This window comes from Lepisosteus oculatus, chromosome 2 (genome assembly GCF_040954835.1).
Source record: "Lepisosteus oculatus isolate fLepOcu1 chromosome 2, fLepOcu1.hap2, whole genome shotgun sequence".
In the NCBI taxonomy this organism is placed as follows: Eukaryota; Metazoa; Chordata; class Actinopteri; order Semionotiformes; family Lepisosteidae; genus Lepisosteus; species Lepisosteus oculatus.
In genome coordinates this window covers 17,278,605-17,298,285 of record NC_090697.1, presented here as the reverse complement: position 1 = coordinate 17,298,285, position 19,681 = coordinate 17,278,605, and the positions used below count along the sequence as shown (strand labels likewise).

Sequence of the window (19,681 nt, the reverse complement as noted above, 5' to 3'; positions counted from 1 at the left end):
GTACAGGTCCGTGAACATGAGTGAAAGCATTTCTAACATGTGTTACCTTGGGGCATAGACTGCATCCTTCACTCCTCTACTAGTATTGGCTGCTTTCAAAAGTATACCTTGACAGCACCAATAGTTTTCCAGTACCAACCTGTCAAATGTGTTCATTCAATTTACTGAGAGATTCAGATCCTTGCTGCTAGCCACACTGCTCTGTCTTAGAAGCCGATTTGCCCTTCTTCTCATGAGATAAATTCACATTGACAGAATGGCTTAGAAAAAAATATGCAGCGAGTAAGAGTTAATTCCACGCTGAGAAGCAAGATGAGCTTCCCGGAGAAGGCAAAGCAGTCGAAAATGTGTTCTCTTCACATACTATTCAGCATGTGACCAACCTGTACTTGTACCTTTGTGGCCCACATGCTGACATACAATTGCTACCCACTCTAACCTCTATAGAAAAATAATATATACAGTAACATCTAGAATACAGTCAAGTGCCAAGTAAATATATCTTGTATTATTGCCACATTAAGTTAATTGGGAAGGAGTGAAAGGGAGAAACTAATTAGTACTAGGTAAAGATTTTGGGGTGTGCTTACAAACCATTAATACTCTTATCACCATTTACAGAATGTCTTTTGCAGTGGAACAGGACAAAATAGATAATAAACTGAAGATACAGTAAGTGAAGAGTAATAGAAACTGGAGTCATGTGAACAGCTGCAGAAGCTACAGGAACAACTCAGATTTGATATGATGCTCCTGAATAAGTGGAAACTCAGTTAAGAGACACTCGTAGTTTGTGATACATGCTCCGAAAGGAATGGAGCGGATGCTCTCTATATTGTATGGTTCCCCTACCAGGTCTCCATGCTCGCTTGGTGTCAGGGTGATGGCGATCTCCTCCCGGCCCTTGGAGGAATCTCTCTCTTCTCTGCCTGGAGGCCGGTCTGGTCTGGAGTCGGATTTGGGCTTCCGGCTGAAGAAGCTGAAGAAGCTGAGATGCTGATGTTGCTTGGGCCTCTTCATGATCTAGTAGAAGTTCATCAAGCTGAACTGACATGAGCACAATGCAGGGAGGGGGTTGAGGGATGGGGTGGAGGGGTAAATTTATGCGTCTGTAACTGGAGGTGGATTTTACAGCATTTCACGGCTTGTATTCTGCTGCTGTGAGGGCAGGCATCTTGAATGCAGCTAATGCACGAGCAGGAGAATGTCCAAGAATGAGGTAATGCTTGATCGAGGACATTGCTTATTCATTTCAGCAGGTCTTTGCTTCCTTCTTCCTAATAAACGGCAGCTTGCGCAACCTTATGCATTATCACCTGTGTCGGTGCATGACCTGTAAACCAAAAGAAATAGATATATTTTGAAAAACAAGAAATGTCAAGCAAAAATATGTATTAAATTTTTTTCCTGCTACTGTTAAAAGATCCTAAACACAGTACAAAAAGAAAAATACACGTCAAGGAATTCTAAAATGATAAACTGATGTTTCTGACAACAATAATTGGTGTATATAATGAAATTTTACTTAATTTTAACTTCTATATGTTTTTAGGATTACTTAGCTTACGATATAAGACTTATTAAATTGTATTTGAGTATATGTTTTAAAGACACTAATTTGACAGCAGCTTCTCCTCTTTGTTTCTCAAAACAGGTTTGGAGAAAATGGAATAGTCTGTTACTTTGAACCTCTCCTGATTTTTGACCCAAGTTCCACATGGCCCAAAGCAAGCTATCTTGAGAGGGGGGTACAGTGAAACATGTTCAGTGCAAAAAGCAGTGAGAGGGTGTAGATTAATACAAGATGGAGACCTGCCACAGCTTCAATGGGCAGCTTGCAATGGGCACAAGGCAGGGTAACCCTGGAGAGGACGTACTTCCATTACAGGGCACACACAGACACAGACACGCACACACTCACACCAAGGCCAGTTTTCCCAGAAGCCAGTTAACCTACAAGTATGTCTTTGGACTGCTGGAGGGAACGGGAACAGGCAGAGAAACCCCTTGTGAACATGTGGAGGACATACCAACCCCACAAAGAGGGCCCCTGAGGTCTGGAACTGAATCCCAGGGCCCCAGTACTACAAGAGAGCAAAGCTGATCACTGCTCCACTGTGCCACCCCAGCACAAGCCTATCAGATGTAATTAACCATTCAAACGTTTCCTGAAAAACAATTTCATTGGCAAAGATTCAAGGATTGTATGTGGACAATTCACAATCATGTGACTGATTTTATATGAATAAATACAGTATCTGCTGTGCTTAATATCTGCAATGTGACAAGGATATTTGCTTTGTTTTACTGTATATATGGTACATTCCAACTTTGGTAAAATTTTCCCATACAAAAATTAAAACATTCACCTTTTTGTTTTCATACCAAAAACATTATCTGTCTTAAGAATAAATACCTGAATACCAAATATCTTGAAAACAAGATTTATATTAAGATTTCTATAATAAAGCTTTATGTCTCATATTATTCATTCTTCTAGAGAAGGTTATGTCAAAACATACAAAATGAGCCATTGATCGATGAAAAGTACAATCAATATGACAGTCCAAATAAAGATTCATGTTGTTTTGGAAAAAAAAAACATTTTAAAATGAACTAAATGAAGTAACAAAACACAGGAGAATCACAGCTTCTTAGAAAAAAAGCCAAATTCAGGTATTCTGGTTTATTGTATTTTCCTCTATTATGCTCCATTAATGGACATGTACAGTGGTGCTAGAAAGTTTGTGAACCCTTTCGAATTTTCTGAATTTCTGCATAAATAGGACCTAAAATGTGATCACATTTTCATCTAAGTCATAAACATAGCTAAAGAGAACCCAATAAAACAAACAACACACAAAAGGATATACTTTTTCATTAATTTATTGATCAAAATGATCCAACATTAAATATCTGAGTCGGAAAAAGTAAGTGAACCTCTAGGTTCAGGTAAGGGGATAAATAGAGTCAGGAGTGTCAATCAATGGGATGACAATCAGGTGTGAGTTTGGGTGGCCCTGCACTATTTCAAAAACATAAACCCGAGTCTTCACTACCAAAGTCTGGTCTTCACCACACAGGTTTGGGCTCAGATGAGCAGAGAGAATGGAGACCCTTCTTTCAATGCACAAACAAACCTTTCCCATTTAAAATAAATATTTATTATACTATAAAAATAAAGTGTGATATTTACTTTCTGTAACACAAAAAAAAATCTCTCCTGCATACGTTATTCTTCAACAGCATTTATTAGTGACCATAGTGACAAGTTGGCGTAAAATTCAGAATTAATGGCTCCTGGTTAGTTTGCTTTTTCCATTCGGGGTTATTACCCTAATAATCAAAAAGTAAATTGCTCTAAGCTTTCTGGGACACTAAATGCTTCCTAACAATAAGTGTAAAAATCAAGGAGCACTTCTGTAAAGATAGGATCTCAAAATAATACCAGCACATATTTCAAAAACACAAATCAGAATGGCCACAGGTTTTATTTCCTGGAAAATATCAGGAGTCAAGATTTCTGAAGGTTGCCATTCTGATTTGTGACTTTGAAATCTGTGCTTGGAATAATTTCGAGTAAAATACATAAATAATAAAACTGGGTCAAATAAATACTACATTGGTTTACAAGTCAAGAATATAAATTAAATGTCTTATGATACTTAGCAAGTTTTAAACAGTGCATTTACAACACATGAAATAGAGATAGTATATTTATGAGAAGAAAAGCACAGGAATGATTTTCATTGACTGTATAACTGTATATGTAACAGTTAAATGTACGTCTTGTAAAGCAAGTCAAATAATAGTTTATTATTAATTGAAAAATATAATAATGTAGTGTATACCTTCTCTTGGCTTTGGTAGGTTGAATAGACAGTGCTCTTTTCAAGATCTCCCACAATCTGCTCTAATAAATTACACAGATTTAAAATTAAATTATGGGTACAGACTTGCAACTCTGAACCAACTGCTCTAGAAAAATAAACTGCCTAAATACAAGAGACCTCTCAGCAGCACATGAGATTGCTAACATCCACTTCAGTTTATAATCCACCCTTAATCAAACAGTTGTTTAAGAACACTAGCAAAAAGCAGTGCTGCATTAAATGGATTCTCATTTTCATTCTTTAAACTTTCCTTATTTGTAATTATGGGAAGTATGAATGGTCAAATGCTCAATTCAGACTTCAACTCCCTGTGTAATGCCATCTGTGCATGCTGGCCTATTTCAACACAGCTGTCGAGTGATCAACAGTGAAGCTCCAGACTACACTATCCAGAACCACAAAACCTATTTTATTAAATTAAATTTTATTTAACCAGATCTTTAGCCCAGCAGCTGAATCCTCAGCAAAATGAGGGGCTGCACACTGAGCTGATCTCAATATTTGGGCCATGTACAGTACTTCGAAAGATCACCAGTTGCTGAAAGGAGTTGCTCAGGAGAAGTTTCTTATCACATTTTGAACAAACAAGCTTTTAGAAGCACTTCCATACAAACACTGAGTCTAAAAGAGACCTTTGGCACATATTAAAGCTCTCCATTTACTGTGTAGTGTCTTTTGAAAACATTACAAACAGGATTGAAATAACCACCTTTTAGCACATACACTCATGATTAAGTTCAGTCTATTTAAAGTCTGTCCCTTGTGCTTTACAATTTCTGATGGACTGTCTGGAATCTACTACTGGTATTTATTATTATTATTATTATTATTATTATTATTATTATTATTATTATTATTATTATTATTACTGTTTTTGGGCTTACTCACAGTTAAGATATCACCTTAAAATGACTGTTCTTTGGCTCATTGATAATGTATTAAAAGATGCAGTGACTTAAACACAATGAAGTAAATTAAACAATTTTTTTGACATAATACAAAAACAACCTTAGCCTGTAATGGAGGCCATTTGGATTGGTGATTGTGATTTTGAGTGATTTGCTGAAGAAATATGATGATCTATACTTCAAAGACCATTCAGGGCTATGTGATTTTCTGGAAAATGCATTCTGTGTTATCAAAACAGGTCTACCTAATTTACTAGTTATACCTTATTTACAGAATATGAGACTATTACGACAAAACAAATATCTAATATCTTCAGCACATACAGTAAATGGCCATTCTGCAAGTCTTATTTCTTATATAAGAGATAGGCTGATGTTATTGTATGCTGAACTCTTATTCCTAGAGTAAATATATATACCATTGTTTATATTCTTTGACATTTTACCAATTCAGCTGTGTTTTGTGTAAGAAAAAACACTGGTTGGTTCATGCACCCATGTACATCCGGTCTAAGTTTGATGGGCTCCCAGGGGAAGGACTGTCTTGAGCCCTCAGTCCTATCATGTGTCCCATCACTCCAGGACAGGCTCTGTCTGTCTGTGATTCTCTGACAGGCTGACCATGACACTCACTAGGAAAAGTGGCTTTCTGATAATGAATGGTTCTACAATTTCTCACAAAATAAAAAAAAAATCACAGTGAAGGCCTATTTTTTACGAGGTTACCATTTGTAGAAGGTCTTGCATCACTTTTAGGTGAGAAGAGCTACAAAATACTCGTGCATCTATTTACACTTTGTGGTCACACAGTTGAGATGACTTAGGTGTGCACGTGAGAGAAAACTATTTCATGCAAATTCTACACAGTCATATGATTTACATGAAAAATAAAAAAGATTATCTCCCATCTTTCCTTTTACAGTGCATGAGGGAACTGCTCAGACGGACCCATTAGTGCATCTAACCAGCATGGAAGTAAGTGTTAATATTATTTTTTGTAGTTATTAATGTGTATTCTGATGGTGTGTAAAACACACACACCACAAATTTACTTCTCAGTTATTTCTCAGTTCTTTATTCTCAGTTTTTGTCTAGGTAGTTCCAGTACTTTTATTGAAAACAAGGATTTAGGGATTTCAAAATAAAATTAAAAGCTGTATCAACACTGAGTGAATAAGTCAACTGTATCTCTAGTGGCCTGTCCCTGATGTTTTTAAAACGAAGTTGTCTATGCATCCTTTGCTTTGAGATGAAAAAGGCAATTTACCAGTATTATAAAGGCACAGAAGGAGATGAGATTGAAAGCTACGATTTGTAAGTCAATATTTTAGGTTAGTCAGCACCGAGCAGCTGAAAAGACTTCCCACAATTTTATTAGCAGCTGAAATCTCCTTTCAGGTCTTATCTATCAAGGCACCATTGAAAATGATCTAGCACACCTAAGAAAAGTTCAATAATTTAGTTCACTAGTTAAGAAGATTCATTATTTCTGAAGAGCAAACATTTCTTTGTAATTTCTGACATGCTGAAATTAATTGCACTATCATGCAATATCATGTAGTTTCAAGATACAGTATTTGCTGTTAGTATAAATCAAATATTTTTATTGAACTACAGTACATGTCTCAGTTATGGATTGAGAACCTCTTTCACGGGCCTTTTATTTTTATAGCTGCCATTAATAATGCAAAGTGGTTTTGGGCCCAAGTCTGTGAAAATCTAAAATGTGTAACTGATAGGACTTGAAACTTGAAAATTTTGGTCCTGAGGATGCCAGTGTCTTCTATTTTGTGTTTCACCTTAGCCTGAGTTTCTTTACACTTGAAGAGGAAAGCTTCACATCCAACATGTAGTCCAAAGGTAGTTCTTTCAAATCTAGACTACTTCACTTGCTGAGTGTAACCCACATTTCTCACACACTGAACACTTCCCCGGAGGGACCAGCTAGCAGGACTCTAGACCTGGACACCCGCAAGGGGAGAAGATTACAAGATCTCCAACAAGGGGAGACATTACAGTCCTGTAGGGAATTGTGAAGAAAGAGCACAAGGCCATCTTTTTGTTTTTTGGGGAGGTTTTTTTGTCCTCTCCTGTCCTATGTGGCATTACGTAGGGTGTGTTCAGTGTGGAGGTGGAGCACTCCGCCTCCACACTGAACACGTCACACACGCCTGCGTAATGCCAAACCAGGGTGTCCCACATACATTAGCAAATGGTCAGACACCTGTGAGCATGTGGATCACTCATCAGACTGCACCAGCCTACAATATTTAACTCTGCAATCGATGTGGTGGGATTTGCAGAGTAGGCAGAAGCAGCTAGCCTGACACTACACACTTCAGAAGACACATGCAAGGTCTATATTCTACACTTCTCCCACACAAATATGAGGGCTGTAGGAGTAAGCTAATTTGATTAACACTTGCTGAATCCTAAACCTTGGGTGTTAATATGGTGAAGAAAAATAATTGGCACGTCCAAGTAAAAAGGACTAATTAGAATGTGACAGCAAGGAAATATTCTGTGATGCTGGAAAGAGTAGGGCCCCAAGCACTATGGAGCTGCACGTTGCCGACATTTTATTCTAATGTTACCTTGTCTGGCTGCAAACTTAGGCTTTCAGCTAGATCACTCACTTCCTCAGAGAGTCTCACTACATTGACAGGATTGGTTTAGAGTGTAGCTCTGAAACAAGTACACTCAAAGTAAAAGAAAGGTTGATTATAACTGTGATTTATTCCTAAATTTAAATATAGGCCCTGAACATGGCAACTATTGGCAACAGATAGTCATTTAACTATATGATAAGTTCAAAGCACAGACATTTTGTTACCCCTTGACTAAAATTGAATACCATCATATTAGTGTATATACAGTGCTCTACAAAAGTATTCAGATCCTTGAACAAATTTTGACATTTTGTTGCCTTAATGTTTTCATTAAGACACTTTGACACTCAAAGTGACACCATGACACTTAGAAGAAGCAATTCAAATTTGTTATATAGAGTACACAACCGACTCCACTCAAAGTAGAAGACACATTCAAAGCAACAACAAAACATAAAGATGCAAACAGCTAATTAATATGGAATGTAAAAATATTTTTTGTAAGTATCCAAAATCTGTGCTGTGGCACAAACATAAATTCATTTAAATTCACAAAATGACCTTATTGAGCCATACAATCAGTTGGAATCCACACAATTAGTGAAGCTGATCATTAAGAAGGACCCAAGACACTGATCAGTCTGTCTCTCCAAACTGGGCACCCAGGCAAGGAGGAAACAGCTTAGAGATAAGACCAACAATGTCTTTGAAAGAGTTGTGTATGAGATGCATGAGATTGGAGAAAATGTACACGAGTCAATAATATCTTGGTTGCACCAAAAACTCTTGTTGTGTGGCAGAATGGAAAGCCTATCTCAACTCCGCAAGGCACTGTAGGTAATACTGTAAATGTGTAAATTTAATACTGTAAATTCAGACCTAAAACTGGGACAAAAAATAATCTTTCAGCAGTACAATGATCTAAAGCTCAAGGTCAAAGTTACACTGGAGTGACTTAAGAATAAGAAAATTAATGCTCTTCAAAGTATTGACTTGAATCCTATTGAATATCTGTGGAGAAACTTAAAAATTGCAGTCCATTAGGGACTACAAACTTATGAGAACTGGAGCAATTTACAGTGCCTTGCGAAAGTATTCGGCCCCCTTGAACTTTTCAACCTTTTGCCACATTTCAGGCTTCAAACATAAAGATATAAATTTTTTATTTTATGTGAAGAATCACCAACAAGTGGGACACAATTGTGAAGTGGAACGAAATCTATTGGATTTTTGAAACTTTTTTAACTAATAAAAAAATGAAAAGTGGGGCGTGCAAAATTATTCGGCCCCCTTGCGTTAATACTTTGTAGAGCCACCTTTTGCTGCGATTACAGCTGCAAGTCGCTTGGGGTATGTCTCTATCAGTTTTGCACATCGAGAGACTGAAATTCTTGCCCATTCTTCCTTGCAAAACAGCTCGAGCTCAGTGAGGTTGGATGGAGAGCGTTTGTGAACAGCAGTTTTCAGCTCTTTCCACAGATTCTCGATTGGATTCAGGTCTGGACTTTGACTTGGCCATTCAAACACCTGGATACGTTTATTTGTGAACCATTCCTTTGTAGATTTTGCTGTATGTTTGGGATCATTGTCTTGTTGGAAGATAAATCTCCGTCCCAGTTTCAGGTCTTTTGCAGACTCCAACAGGTTTTCATCCAGAATGGTCCTGTATTTGGCTGCATCCATCTTCCCCTCAATTTTAACCATCTTCCCTGTCCCTGCTGAAGAAAAGCAGGCCCAAACCATGATGCTGCCACCACCTTGTTTGACAGTGGGGATGGTGTGTTGAGGGTGATGAGCTGTGTTGCTTTTACGCCAAACATATCGTTTTGCATTGTGGCCAAAAAGTTCGATTTTGGTTTCATCTGACCAGAGCACCTTCTTCCACATGTTTGGGGTGTCTCCCAGGTGGCTTGTGGCAAACTTTAGACGAGACTTTTTATGGATATCTTTGAGAAATGGCTTTCTTCTTGCCACTCTTCCATAAAGGCCAGATTTGTGCAGTGTAAAACTGATTGTTGTCCTATGGACAGACTCTCCCACCTCAGCTGTAGTTCTCTGCAGTTCATCCAGAGTGATCATGGGCCTCTTGGCTGCATCTCTGATCAGTCTTCTCCTTGTCTGAGCTGAAAGTTTAGAGGGACGGCCAGGTCTTGGTAGATTTGCAGTGGTCTGATACTCCTTCCATTTCAAGATGATCGCTTGCACAGTGCTCCTTGGGATGTTTGAAGCTTGGGAAATCTTTTTGTATCCAAATCCGGCTTTAAACTTCTCCACAACAGTATTACGGACCTGCCTGGTGTGTTCCTTGGTCTTCATGATGCTCTCTGCGCTTTCAACAGAACCTTGAGACTATCACAGAGCAGGTGCATTTATACAGAGACTTGATTACACACAGGTGGATTCTATTTATCACCATCAGTCATTTAGGACAACATTGGATCATTCAGAGATCCTCGCTGAACTTCTGGAGTGAGTTTGCTGCACTGAAAGTAAAGGGGCCGAATAATTTTGCACGCCCCACTTTTCATTTTTTTATTAGTTAAAAAAGTTTCAAAAATCCAATAGATTTCGTTCCACTTCACAATTGTGTCCCACTTGTTGGTGATTCTTCACATAAAATAAAAAATTTATATCTTTATGTTTGAAGCCTGAAATGTGGCAAAAGGTTGAAAAGTTCAAGGGGGCCGAATACTTTCGCAAGGCACTGTACCTGTGGAAAATGGGCAAAATGTTCCCCGTCCTGCACTGCAAAGATAGTAGAACATTATTTAAAAAAAACATAGCAGTAATGGCAAGATACTGTTCTTAATGTGCATGACAAATTAGGATCACCAGTTACAGCAGATGGGATCTTTGAGGAAAGTCTTCTGATGTACAGTAGGAAGAAGGACTTCCTACTGTACATCAGGGTGTTTATTTACAAAGGGTGTTTATTTACAAAGCACTTTCACACTTTCACCAAAAATTAAAGCCTGGCTCTGTTTCTAGAGTTCTGACTTACATTACTCCCAATCTTACTCCACAGCAGGACTGGGCGATATATCGAAAATCGATACCGACGTTAAGAATCTCTCACCGACCTAATTTTGCTTATGTCGGCATGTTCGGTAAAAGCTTTCCCCACTGTGCGCTTTCACGAGCGGTCCCCTTAAAAAACTACAACACCCAGTTGTCATATCCAGTCACATGCTTTTGCCTCGTCCAATCTTCGTTTTCCATTAAAAACACAAAGAAGCGTGCCGGGCATGAGGCAACCTGAGCTCTCCTGCTGAACCCTAGTCAGGCAGGGATGACTCAAGTACAAATGAAGACGAGCTGGTATCTAAAAAAGTGCAGTGTCGATCGTTTGGTCATATTTTGGCTTCAGCAAACAGGATACTCAACAAAGATAAGTCAGGTGTAAACTCTGTCTGAAAACCGTTTCTGCGCCCAAATGTAACACGAGCAACTTGTTTCATGACTTGAAACACAACCATATCGTGGAATACGAAGAGTGCATGGCCAAAAAAAGAGAGAGCGACTGACAAGCTCACTCATGGCCGAAGTGAATCCTCCAAACAGCTGTCTGCAACACAAGTATTTACTAATGCCACTCAATACGCAAAAGATTCACGCAGATGTAATGCAATAGCTAAAGCCATTACATACTACGTAGCGAAGGACATGGTCATCATTGCTACAGTGGAACACAGTGGTTTCAAAAGACTCGTTCAAACCCCTGACAAGAGATACGTGCCTGGCATTAACAAAGCTTTAATAGTAGTAATAGTTTCACGTATTTAAAACATGATCTTTCAGCATATCATGTAATCATATAATTTCAAGGGTTTAAAAAAATGATCGTTCATTTATCGTTATCGAGGTAAATGTGTGAAATTATCGTGATATTGATTTGAGGTCATATCGCCCAGCCCTACCCCACAGCATAGATGTTGTTTTGTATATTCAACATAAAAATACTACAATACAGTCTTTTTTTCCATTTATTTCCTGCCTTATTATACCATATTATTGCTATTAAAAAGCAAAACAAGTGCATCCCTATCCGAAAATCCTGATATTACGGCCAAAAAGGTCCAATTGGAAGTTGTTAAAGTTTAGTATCCTGTAGAATGCCTGTGGTGTTCCTTTATTAAGACTGGAGAGAAGAGATGGATTTCCTGTGTTGTTCTGTCAGGAAAATGTTGTGGTACTTTATTGAAAAAAACAACACTTTATACTCCAGTGTTATCCTCTGCTTTTTGGTGCATCATCAACACACTGAAACACAGAATCTGAAGTCACTACCGGACACATGTTTGACTACAGAAAATGTATTTGCAAAGAATCATTCATTAGCAAATGATTATTATTCTCACTTTTCTTATGTTGAATAAGTAATACTTATTCAATACATTGAATAAATGGCTAACACAATTTGGTGTGGAAGGTTTTAATGAGCTTTTAGCTTTCTCTGAAGCAGACAAGTGGAAATGTAAAGCCAGAAGTACACTGCCAATCACTGCAATGGCTTCAAATCTTACTTCAGGAATGTAATTAAGAATGTCTCTAATGCTGCCTGGCATACAAAGAATCTGAATAGAATATTAAGGTGAACACTTTGAAATAAAAATTATTCTCAAAGGTCAACGAAAATAAGTAACTGTGGTCACCCCAGACACTCCTAATGTGTCCATGCATTAAGTCTGTCACTTTAATCATTTTCCTTTGCATCTTAAGCAGCAATACTTATATCAGAATGGTGAACATAAAAGACTGCATACTTTGGTATGTGTGAGCATAACCATTAACACTTTCTCTAAAATGAACACAACGCATATGACATTTGTATACCAACACAAAAGATCATTGTAGACTACCACACAACTCACACCACATTGTGAGGCCTCCAGTATAATGTCTTGAGCCAGCAGATCAACCTCATACACAAGCCAACTGCATGCTTAAATCGTAACCCAGGGAAGCAACTTTGGATGGAAAGCTGTGTATATCAGCTTCACCACTGGAAACAAACTGCTGATCAGAATGCTTGTACAATATCAAAATAAGACCACCAGTAAAAACACATGGCCAAAACAATAAACACATTCAAAAGCATTACAGAGAGGCAGTGAGCAATCAGACACAGGGAATAGAGAGGAAAACAGTTATGACAAAATGAGAAAGTCTGGGATGGGATCTGAGTGATTCACACCCATCACCTCTGCCAGATTAAGCCACAACATCTCCGCCATCTGTAGATTTTTCTGACACGGATATACTATACTATGACACGGATATTCTGACTTTTCAGGTTAGAAGATTGTTAAAAATGTTTTCATAGCCAAAATGTCTAGGATTAGTCTAACTGCTGAACTGTTTTAGTATATCATTTAAGAATCCATCTCATATCTAAAAAGACGCTAGATATCGGAAGCTACTGTACATGGGACAGCTCGGATTTTTCACAGTATTCTGGTTCTAAATAGAAACGAAGAGCTGGAGAGGTGTAAAAATAGTTCTGCTTTGTTAATATTCATTCCTGGTTAGCCCCTCGGGGAAGCATATGGGATTTACACAGATGCAAAATAGGAATATTACATCAGCACTTTGCCTAATGGTCTGGCTTGTCAAACAGGTATACATTTACCTACCCTGTCGAAAAGCTAAAGAATTCCTACTATAAACGTTACAAAACAGGGACCAATTTAACACAAATCATTTCTTCACTGCAATCATGGTGAGCTGTTGGTTGCTTTTCCTGGATAGAAAATGATCTAAAATGGTAAAGAACAGATTACCTTTTTTCATCAAGAGGAAAAAGAACAGCACTGTCAAAGACAGAATACCTCATAAGAGATAATAGACTATACTTTGTCCAGAGCTCCCATTACATCCCATTTGTGCTGATTATTTTTTGTTGTTGTTGCAACAGATGATGTTCTCACTGCCTTTTACACATTTTACTGGACAGTAACCCATCCACTCACTAGCCACTCTATCCAATATAGGATTGCGGGGGGAGCCGGAGCCCTCCCCTGCAAACAATGGGTACAAGGTGGGAAACTCACAAGGCACACGAAGACACAAACACAGACATGCACATTCTCACATGCCAGGGCCAGATTTCCCAGAAGCCAATTAACCAATTGGCATGTTTTTGGACTGCAGGAGGAAATCACACAGGGACACAGGGGGATCATATAAACTCCATGCAGAAAGCACCACAGGAATCGAACCCAGGGCCCAGCAAGTCAGCAATGCTAACAATAAAGCTACTGTGCCTCCTTAATCAATACCAGTCTTTTCTTAATAATCAAAGGGCTATATATGTACTAGTTCAAAGTCTATGAAGTAGACAAAAAATGAAAAAGAATCAGTGTTAATTAGAGTGAGATGATTAAATGACTGAATAACGAGAAAACAAGGACTGGGTTTTGGCAATCTTGTTTCATAGAATGGTCAGAAACTTTATGTGTTTGGTACACAGCACGGTTTAGGGGAAACGTCATGCCACAATCAAAAGGGATTTCAGTGGACCTCAGGAAAAGAGTGGATGATGCTAACCAGTCTGGAGTGGGTCACACTAGCATTTCTAAACATTTTTGTCCAAAGCTGAGCCAAAAGAGGCTTTCATGCAGAAAGATAATAATCCTAAACATACAAGCAGATCTACAACAGAATGACTGAAGAAGAACTTTCACATTTTGGACCAGACAAGTCCCGGTGTTTACTTAAATTCCATTGAACTGTTTGAGCCAAACAAAGCAGCTCATGCAAGGTAACCTTCAAATGTCACAGTCTACGAGGAAGAATTGGCCACAATTCATAAAAGCCAAAGTGAGAGACTGATAAAAAGTTACAGGAAATGTCTAGTTGAAGTCACTGCTGCTCAAGGAGGTGCTACCTGCTACTGAGTCTAAGGGCTTACAAACTTATTCACACAAAGTAGTTCAGGTGGGTAGCTGCGTCTGTCACGCCCTCTGCAGCCAGAGGGCGCTCCTTCTCTGTCCTGTCCCTAGTTTCCGGTCTGCTGTCCTACCGGTCCCTCTCTTTCCCTTGGGCTATATATTTCCGGGTCTTGCACTCTGTCCTCGCTCAGCATTGACGTTTGGATGTCCTGAGACCCGCCTAGCACCAGGGCGCCCCACGTCCGCTCCCTGAGGGCATAGGTTTCTATACGGCATTCCTGAACTCTTTGCACTAATGAGCCCGGGCCTTTTTCCCGTCTCGCCACTACGCATATGGGTCTTTTTCTGCTCTCCTGCTCCCCACGGTTAGTCCCTTTGGACGTCCGTGACAGCGTCAGCATGCGTAGGCTGCAAAGGAACAAGTGATAGGTTTATTCCACGCTGAAAAGAGAAGAAAGAAAACAAGACAGTGACACCTGAAGAAGGCTCCACGGCCAAAACGTTGTTTTCTTTCTTCTCTTTTCAGCGTGGAATAAACCTATTACTTATTTCACAAACATATTTACTGTTAAATCACTGTGTTAATTAAATCATCTAACAATATGTATGCCCTAATATAATTCAATATGTTTAATCAGGGTATCTTAATCTTTTAAGACTTTAATGAATGTCTAATTATGTTTAAGTTCGACAAAATAAGAGAATATAAACCAACTGAGGGAGTGCTCACACCTTTTTTTTCACTGTACTTACTGGCACAATATTACATGTATTATGTACAAAGTGGATTACTATTGCATTCTACATGCTCACAGGCTAAGAATTGTGTCCTGACAAGAAGCAAACACTCTATCTCTCTGAGCCCCGACAGAAGAGGCAACATGATCTGAAACCCAGTCTCGCTTTGCTGGGCAGTCATTAATAAAGCTACAGGAAGAGGAAGAGGAGGCCAGCACTGAAAATCAAATGAGCACCACCAGGAAAGGAAATCATGCCTCACATATCAGGTACAGTGTAAAGATACTAATTCAGCTATTAGCTTCACAAACTTCAAAATGTTATACTGAGGCACTGGAGTGCAGGAGTAATTCTGGTGTGCCAAAGAGTTGAACAGGAGAATTTACACAAGTATTAATCCTCTTGCCTTATGACACAGACCTAATTACACTGTGCAGCATCCCTGGCAGATTTCTAGGCCTAGTACATAACCCAAGAACTTGAATGAAATCCTTAGATCAATTTGCTACTTACTAGCCACCTAATGAGCTGACTGGGCCAAACAGCCACTTAAACATTTGGGAATGTTTTTATGATACCCCTCTATTATTTCTGTTTTTTATTGGACATTAGTACAAACCAGCTTTGGAAAATGTTAATTTAAACCCAAAAACCTTATCCAGATGGTTGGGGGGAACTGAACAAGGCTGAAGCAGATACTTTGGCTTAATTCACTAAAAATCTAGATGAGATTGTTTGGATAAATAAGGTAATGGACTTTTCTTGTCTGTAAACTTTCTTATGTTCTCAACATGGATTCATGCAGACCAGTTACTGTAAAACAGATGAAACAACAGTCAAAAGATTTAGTTAATGCAGAACATATATAAAAGACACAGGTTTTAGGTGGACTCTATTAATCATCCTCAAAATCGTTTGCACTTTGCAACAATTTGTTTCTTTATTCCTTACTAAGGACGAAAAAAACGATAAAAGTCCTGTTACAAGTAATTCCATTAGTTATCTTAATCTCACAGAAAGCATTTTTGAATAAAAGCAGCATTAGTCTGTCACGTCCAAGATGCAAAACTCTGCCAAATAATGAATACATAAACTCAGCACAATCCTCTTTCAGGGTTCATACAGGAAGTGTTTCATTAGTCTAAGGGCTACAGATCAGACTTCTTGCTGGTCTGGAGTGCCTTACTGCAATGACTGAAGGATTAAGGGCTCAAGGTTTATGGCAATGCGACCCTTGTGGTATGCATTAAATCCAAGCAAGGCTTTAAAGTCATTTAGAACTGCATGAAGCAAATACACTCTATGCATTTGTAATACTTTGAATAAAATGCCTGCTCACAATTGGTTTCAAGTCGTTGGAAGACGGACAGCTCGGATAGTTTTTCTAGTCAGGTTTCTGAAGATATTAATATAGGATAATTCACAGGGTTAGAGCAAGGCACAAAGACCGTTGTCCTTCAGTCAAAAGAGCCCGGCGTGATGGTGGTGTAAAAGCTGTTACAACTGAATCCCTTATCTTGATCAAACCTCACTGTTTTTTAACATTTATTTTTATAGACAGGAAAGAAGAAAACAGAACTTCACCAGAACCACAATCCTGTCATCACAATGCTTATTTTGGGGCTCGATACATTATGATCTTCAAACGTTTGCCACTGTCAAAGGCCAGGAAATTGTCATTGTGTCAAGAGATTAGAAAATTCTTAAATCCAACAGTGATGCAAACCATCACTGATACATAACCCTAATACCATAAGTCTTCTAGTGCATTTCTCTGAAGAAAGATTATGCTCCACACCAATGTACCTAACACACAAGAGGTGGAAATATCTTATCAAACTAGTCTCAAACTTCTGATTAAAATGAGGCTGCACATTATTTCATTTGTCTCTGATAAATTAATTTATTTTATTTTTTTAAAGTACTATGTTCTTTTACTGTTTTCCTAAACTGTTTCTTCCTAATGCAAGAAATTGTGAAGGGTTAATAAAGTAATGTTATTATATATTATATAATTGGCTCCTTGCAGTGGAATCAAACTTTACTGGAAAATAAAAATCTTTCAGTGTAGAGTCCTAATACTCATCTTCTCAGGAAGCTCGTCACATAGTCTTTTGATTTGACAGATTTGAAAAATGAGTGGCAATGGTCAAATAATAACCTGAACTGGTTACTCTGATAAGAACGTACATCTACAGTACAAATGTGAAGGATATTTTGAATTATGCAGCTTCGAATAAAGTATTCTGGGGACCACATAGGTCATGCTTAACATTTATTTTCATTAGTGTTGCTTTTGCTTCTTTTACAAGGAGAAGTTATGAAACAAAAACAATTGTCAGGTTTTTTTTTATTTAAATAAAGGGGATGTCTGACATAGATACATTGCAAATGTTCACAAATACTGCAAGATAAAAAGATTACAGTTAGAATCTTTGTAAGATTTGCACCAGCTTTTTGGCCAAAGGGAAACTGACGAGATCAGCTTTAAAGCCACTCTAAAAAGAAAGATGCATTAGTTACATTCGAATAGTTGATCACTAATTGAGATGCTATTCAGTTCAGAGTTTTCCAGTATCTACTGTGTTTGTGCTTTTGTTTCTATTGCTGTGGGAATTACTTTTGTCAACTGAGTTGGCATTAGAATCCATAACAGAAAAGGTACAGCACCTGCACTTTTCTAAATAAATGACACTTCTGCAGATAATATAGAATACGTTAATAATCTGTCACCTGTGCAGTAATATGTTCTAAAGCTTGTGCACATGCATGCTTACGGTTAGTGATGAAACACTAGGCTGTAATAGAAACCAAACAGAAACTACCCGTGCAAATATTATGCAGATTGCTTTACATAAATTCCACATACTTAAGGTTCTGAGCTATTGTAAGTGAATTACTGTTTTGCCATTATGTTGTAGAGCATCTTAAGTATATCCACAAGGGCAAAATTCAGGACTTGATTTTTTTCAGTGCTCACTATTTGATGGCAATTCTACAAGCTACCTTCACTAGCATGAAAACATTTAATACTTGAAAATTATTTTGACCGGATCAAAAATATAGACAAAGAATAGCTTTTAAATATTGATTAAACACATGACTTTGGATTATGCATTGTACATGAAATTCAATACACTTGTCTTAAACAACAGCAAAACCTGGAGCCTTCTGTACTTTAAATTTCAAGCAAATACCCAGTGTAATCCACCATAAATTCTAAAGATAGATCAGGCGCATGGATGCTTCAAACATAGGAAGATGGACCCTTTGAAACATACCATATAATACATCCTGATTTAACCTCCAGTAATAGCTGTAGGAGATCTGTTCTAACTCCTTTTCAATGGCACACAATTCAGTCTGTCCCTTTTCTGCTTTATCCAAAGCAGTGCCACAGTTTGGGATACACCCTGGGTGAGATCCTAGTCCATCACTGGGCACACACAGACAAACACACACACACACACACTCACAACAGGGCCTATTTTACCTGAAACCAGTGACCCTACCAGCATATCTTTGGACTGTGGCAGGAAACCAGAGCACCAGCAGTTAACCCACGTGAACATGAGGGGAACATACAAATTCCACACAGACAGCACCCCAGCTCCAGGAACTGAACCCAGGGCCTCAGGACTGTGAGGACAGCAATGATATTATTGCACCCCTGTGCCAGCTATGACACAGTATTGTTTGTATATATACACTTTGCAAGCCAAAGCACTTTTTTTTTTCTTGCAGACCCCTACAAGCATACACATGACATAACTGTATGACCTAATAAATAATAAAGGAATGCAAAAGCTCTCTGTGGATTTCATCTGAAAAGAAGACAACTGTCCGGTCATGGCTTACTCAATGTTTAATTGTTCATTTACAAAATACATGAAAGTAACAAAACTGCAGCTCTAGTGCACGTCGGAGTTCACCTTCTTAAAATATATTACATCCATGTTTAATTTTGCTTGGTTTATATGCAACACACAAATGTACCTACTTATACAATTTAAATCTTGCCTTGTATATATGTATAAAAATGTTTAACGTCACACACCACCACGCATTTATGCTATAGTGGTCTGAAGACCGTTAAAGAGGCACTATGGCTTTTACAAGTCCTGCGCAGGAATATGAAGGCACCTACACACTCATTGCTTAGCTTTTGAAACTCATTGTAAATGAACTTGGAAAAGTCACGGGAGACTAGATTACTCTGAAACACTACTCTCCTACCGCAAACGGGTAATCTTGATCTGCTTCAGATCACTTTTTTTTTTCATTTTAATCGAACCTTTACATATCTATATAACGGGAAACAACTGTGTTTGGACAGGGGGGGCGATGTGACCTACATGCTACTCACACGAATGAACGGTTAGAATATTCTGCATTTCTTCGTCTGGCAACGTCAGGCAACGAGGTTGCAGCTCAAGTAAAAAAAATTAAATAGTACAGAGATGTTGGTTTTAATCACACCCGACGTCTATCAGTTTTCTTCAAGCGATGTACAGCACACATTCGCTCTGCCCGGTGAAAGCATGTACAACATGGGATTTATATCATTACTACACCAAAGCTGTTGCTAAGCAATTCACAATTTGTACAGACGTTGTTTTGCTCTGTGCCAGTCGGAAGCTAAC

The 19,681-nt window shown here is 38.3% G+C and overlaps 1 protein-coding gene and 1 long non-coding RNA gene across 4 annotated transcripts in view; one reads left to right on the top strand and one right to left on the bottom strand.

Annotated features, from left to right (window-relative positions):
* The window catches only part of LOC102699121 (E3 ubiquitin-protein ligase RNF19A), a 41,864-nt gene that overhangs the window by 21,288 nt on the left and 895 nt on the right, over window positions 1–19,681 (bottom strand). For all 3 annotated transcript variants that reach the window (XM_015352512.2, XM_015352497.2, XM_006626097.3), the window contains exon 2: window positions 853–1,333. In XM_015352512.2, the coding sequence (XP_015207998.2) occupies window positions 853–1,020 (168 nt within the window). In that variant the 5' untranslated portion in view covers window positions 1,021–1,333. The remainder of the gene's footprint in view (window positions 1–852; window positions 1,334–19,681) is intronic.
* On the top strand, window positions 5,719–16,872 carry LOC107078025 (uncharacterized). The gene is made up of 3 exons (XR_001479001.2): window positions 5,719–5,776; window positions 15,116–15,307; window positions 16,596–16,872. It is a non-coding gene; the product is annotated as an uncharacterized lncRNA (long non-coding RNA).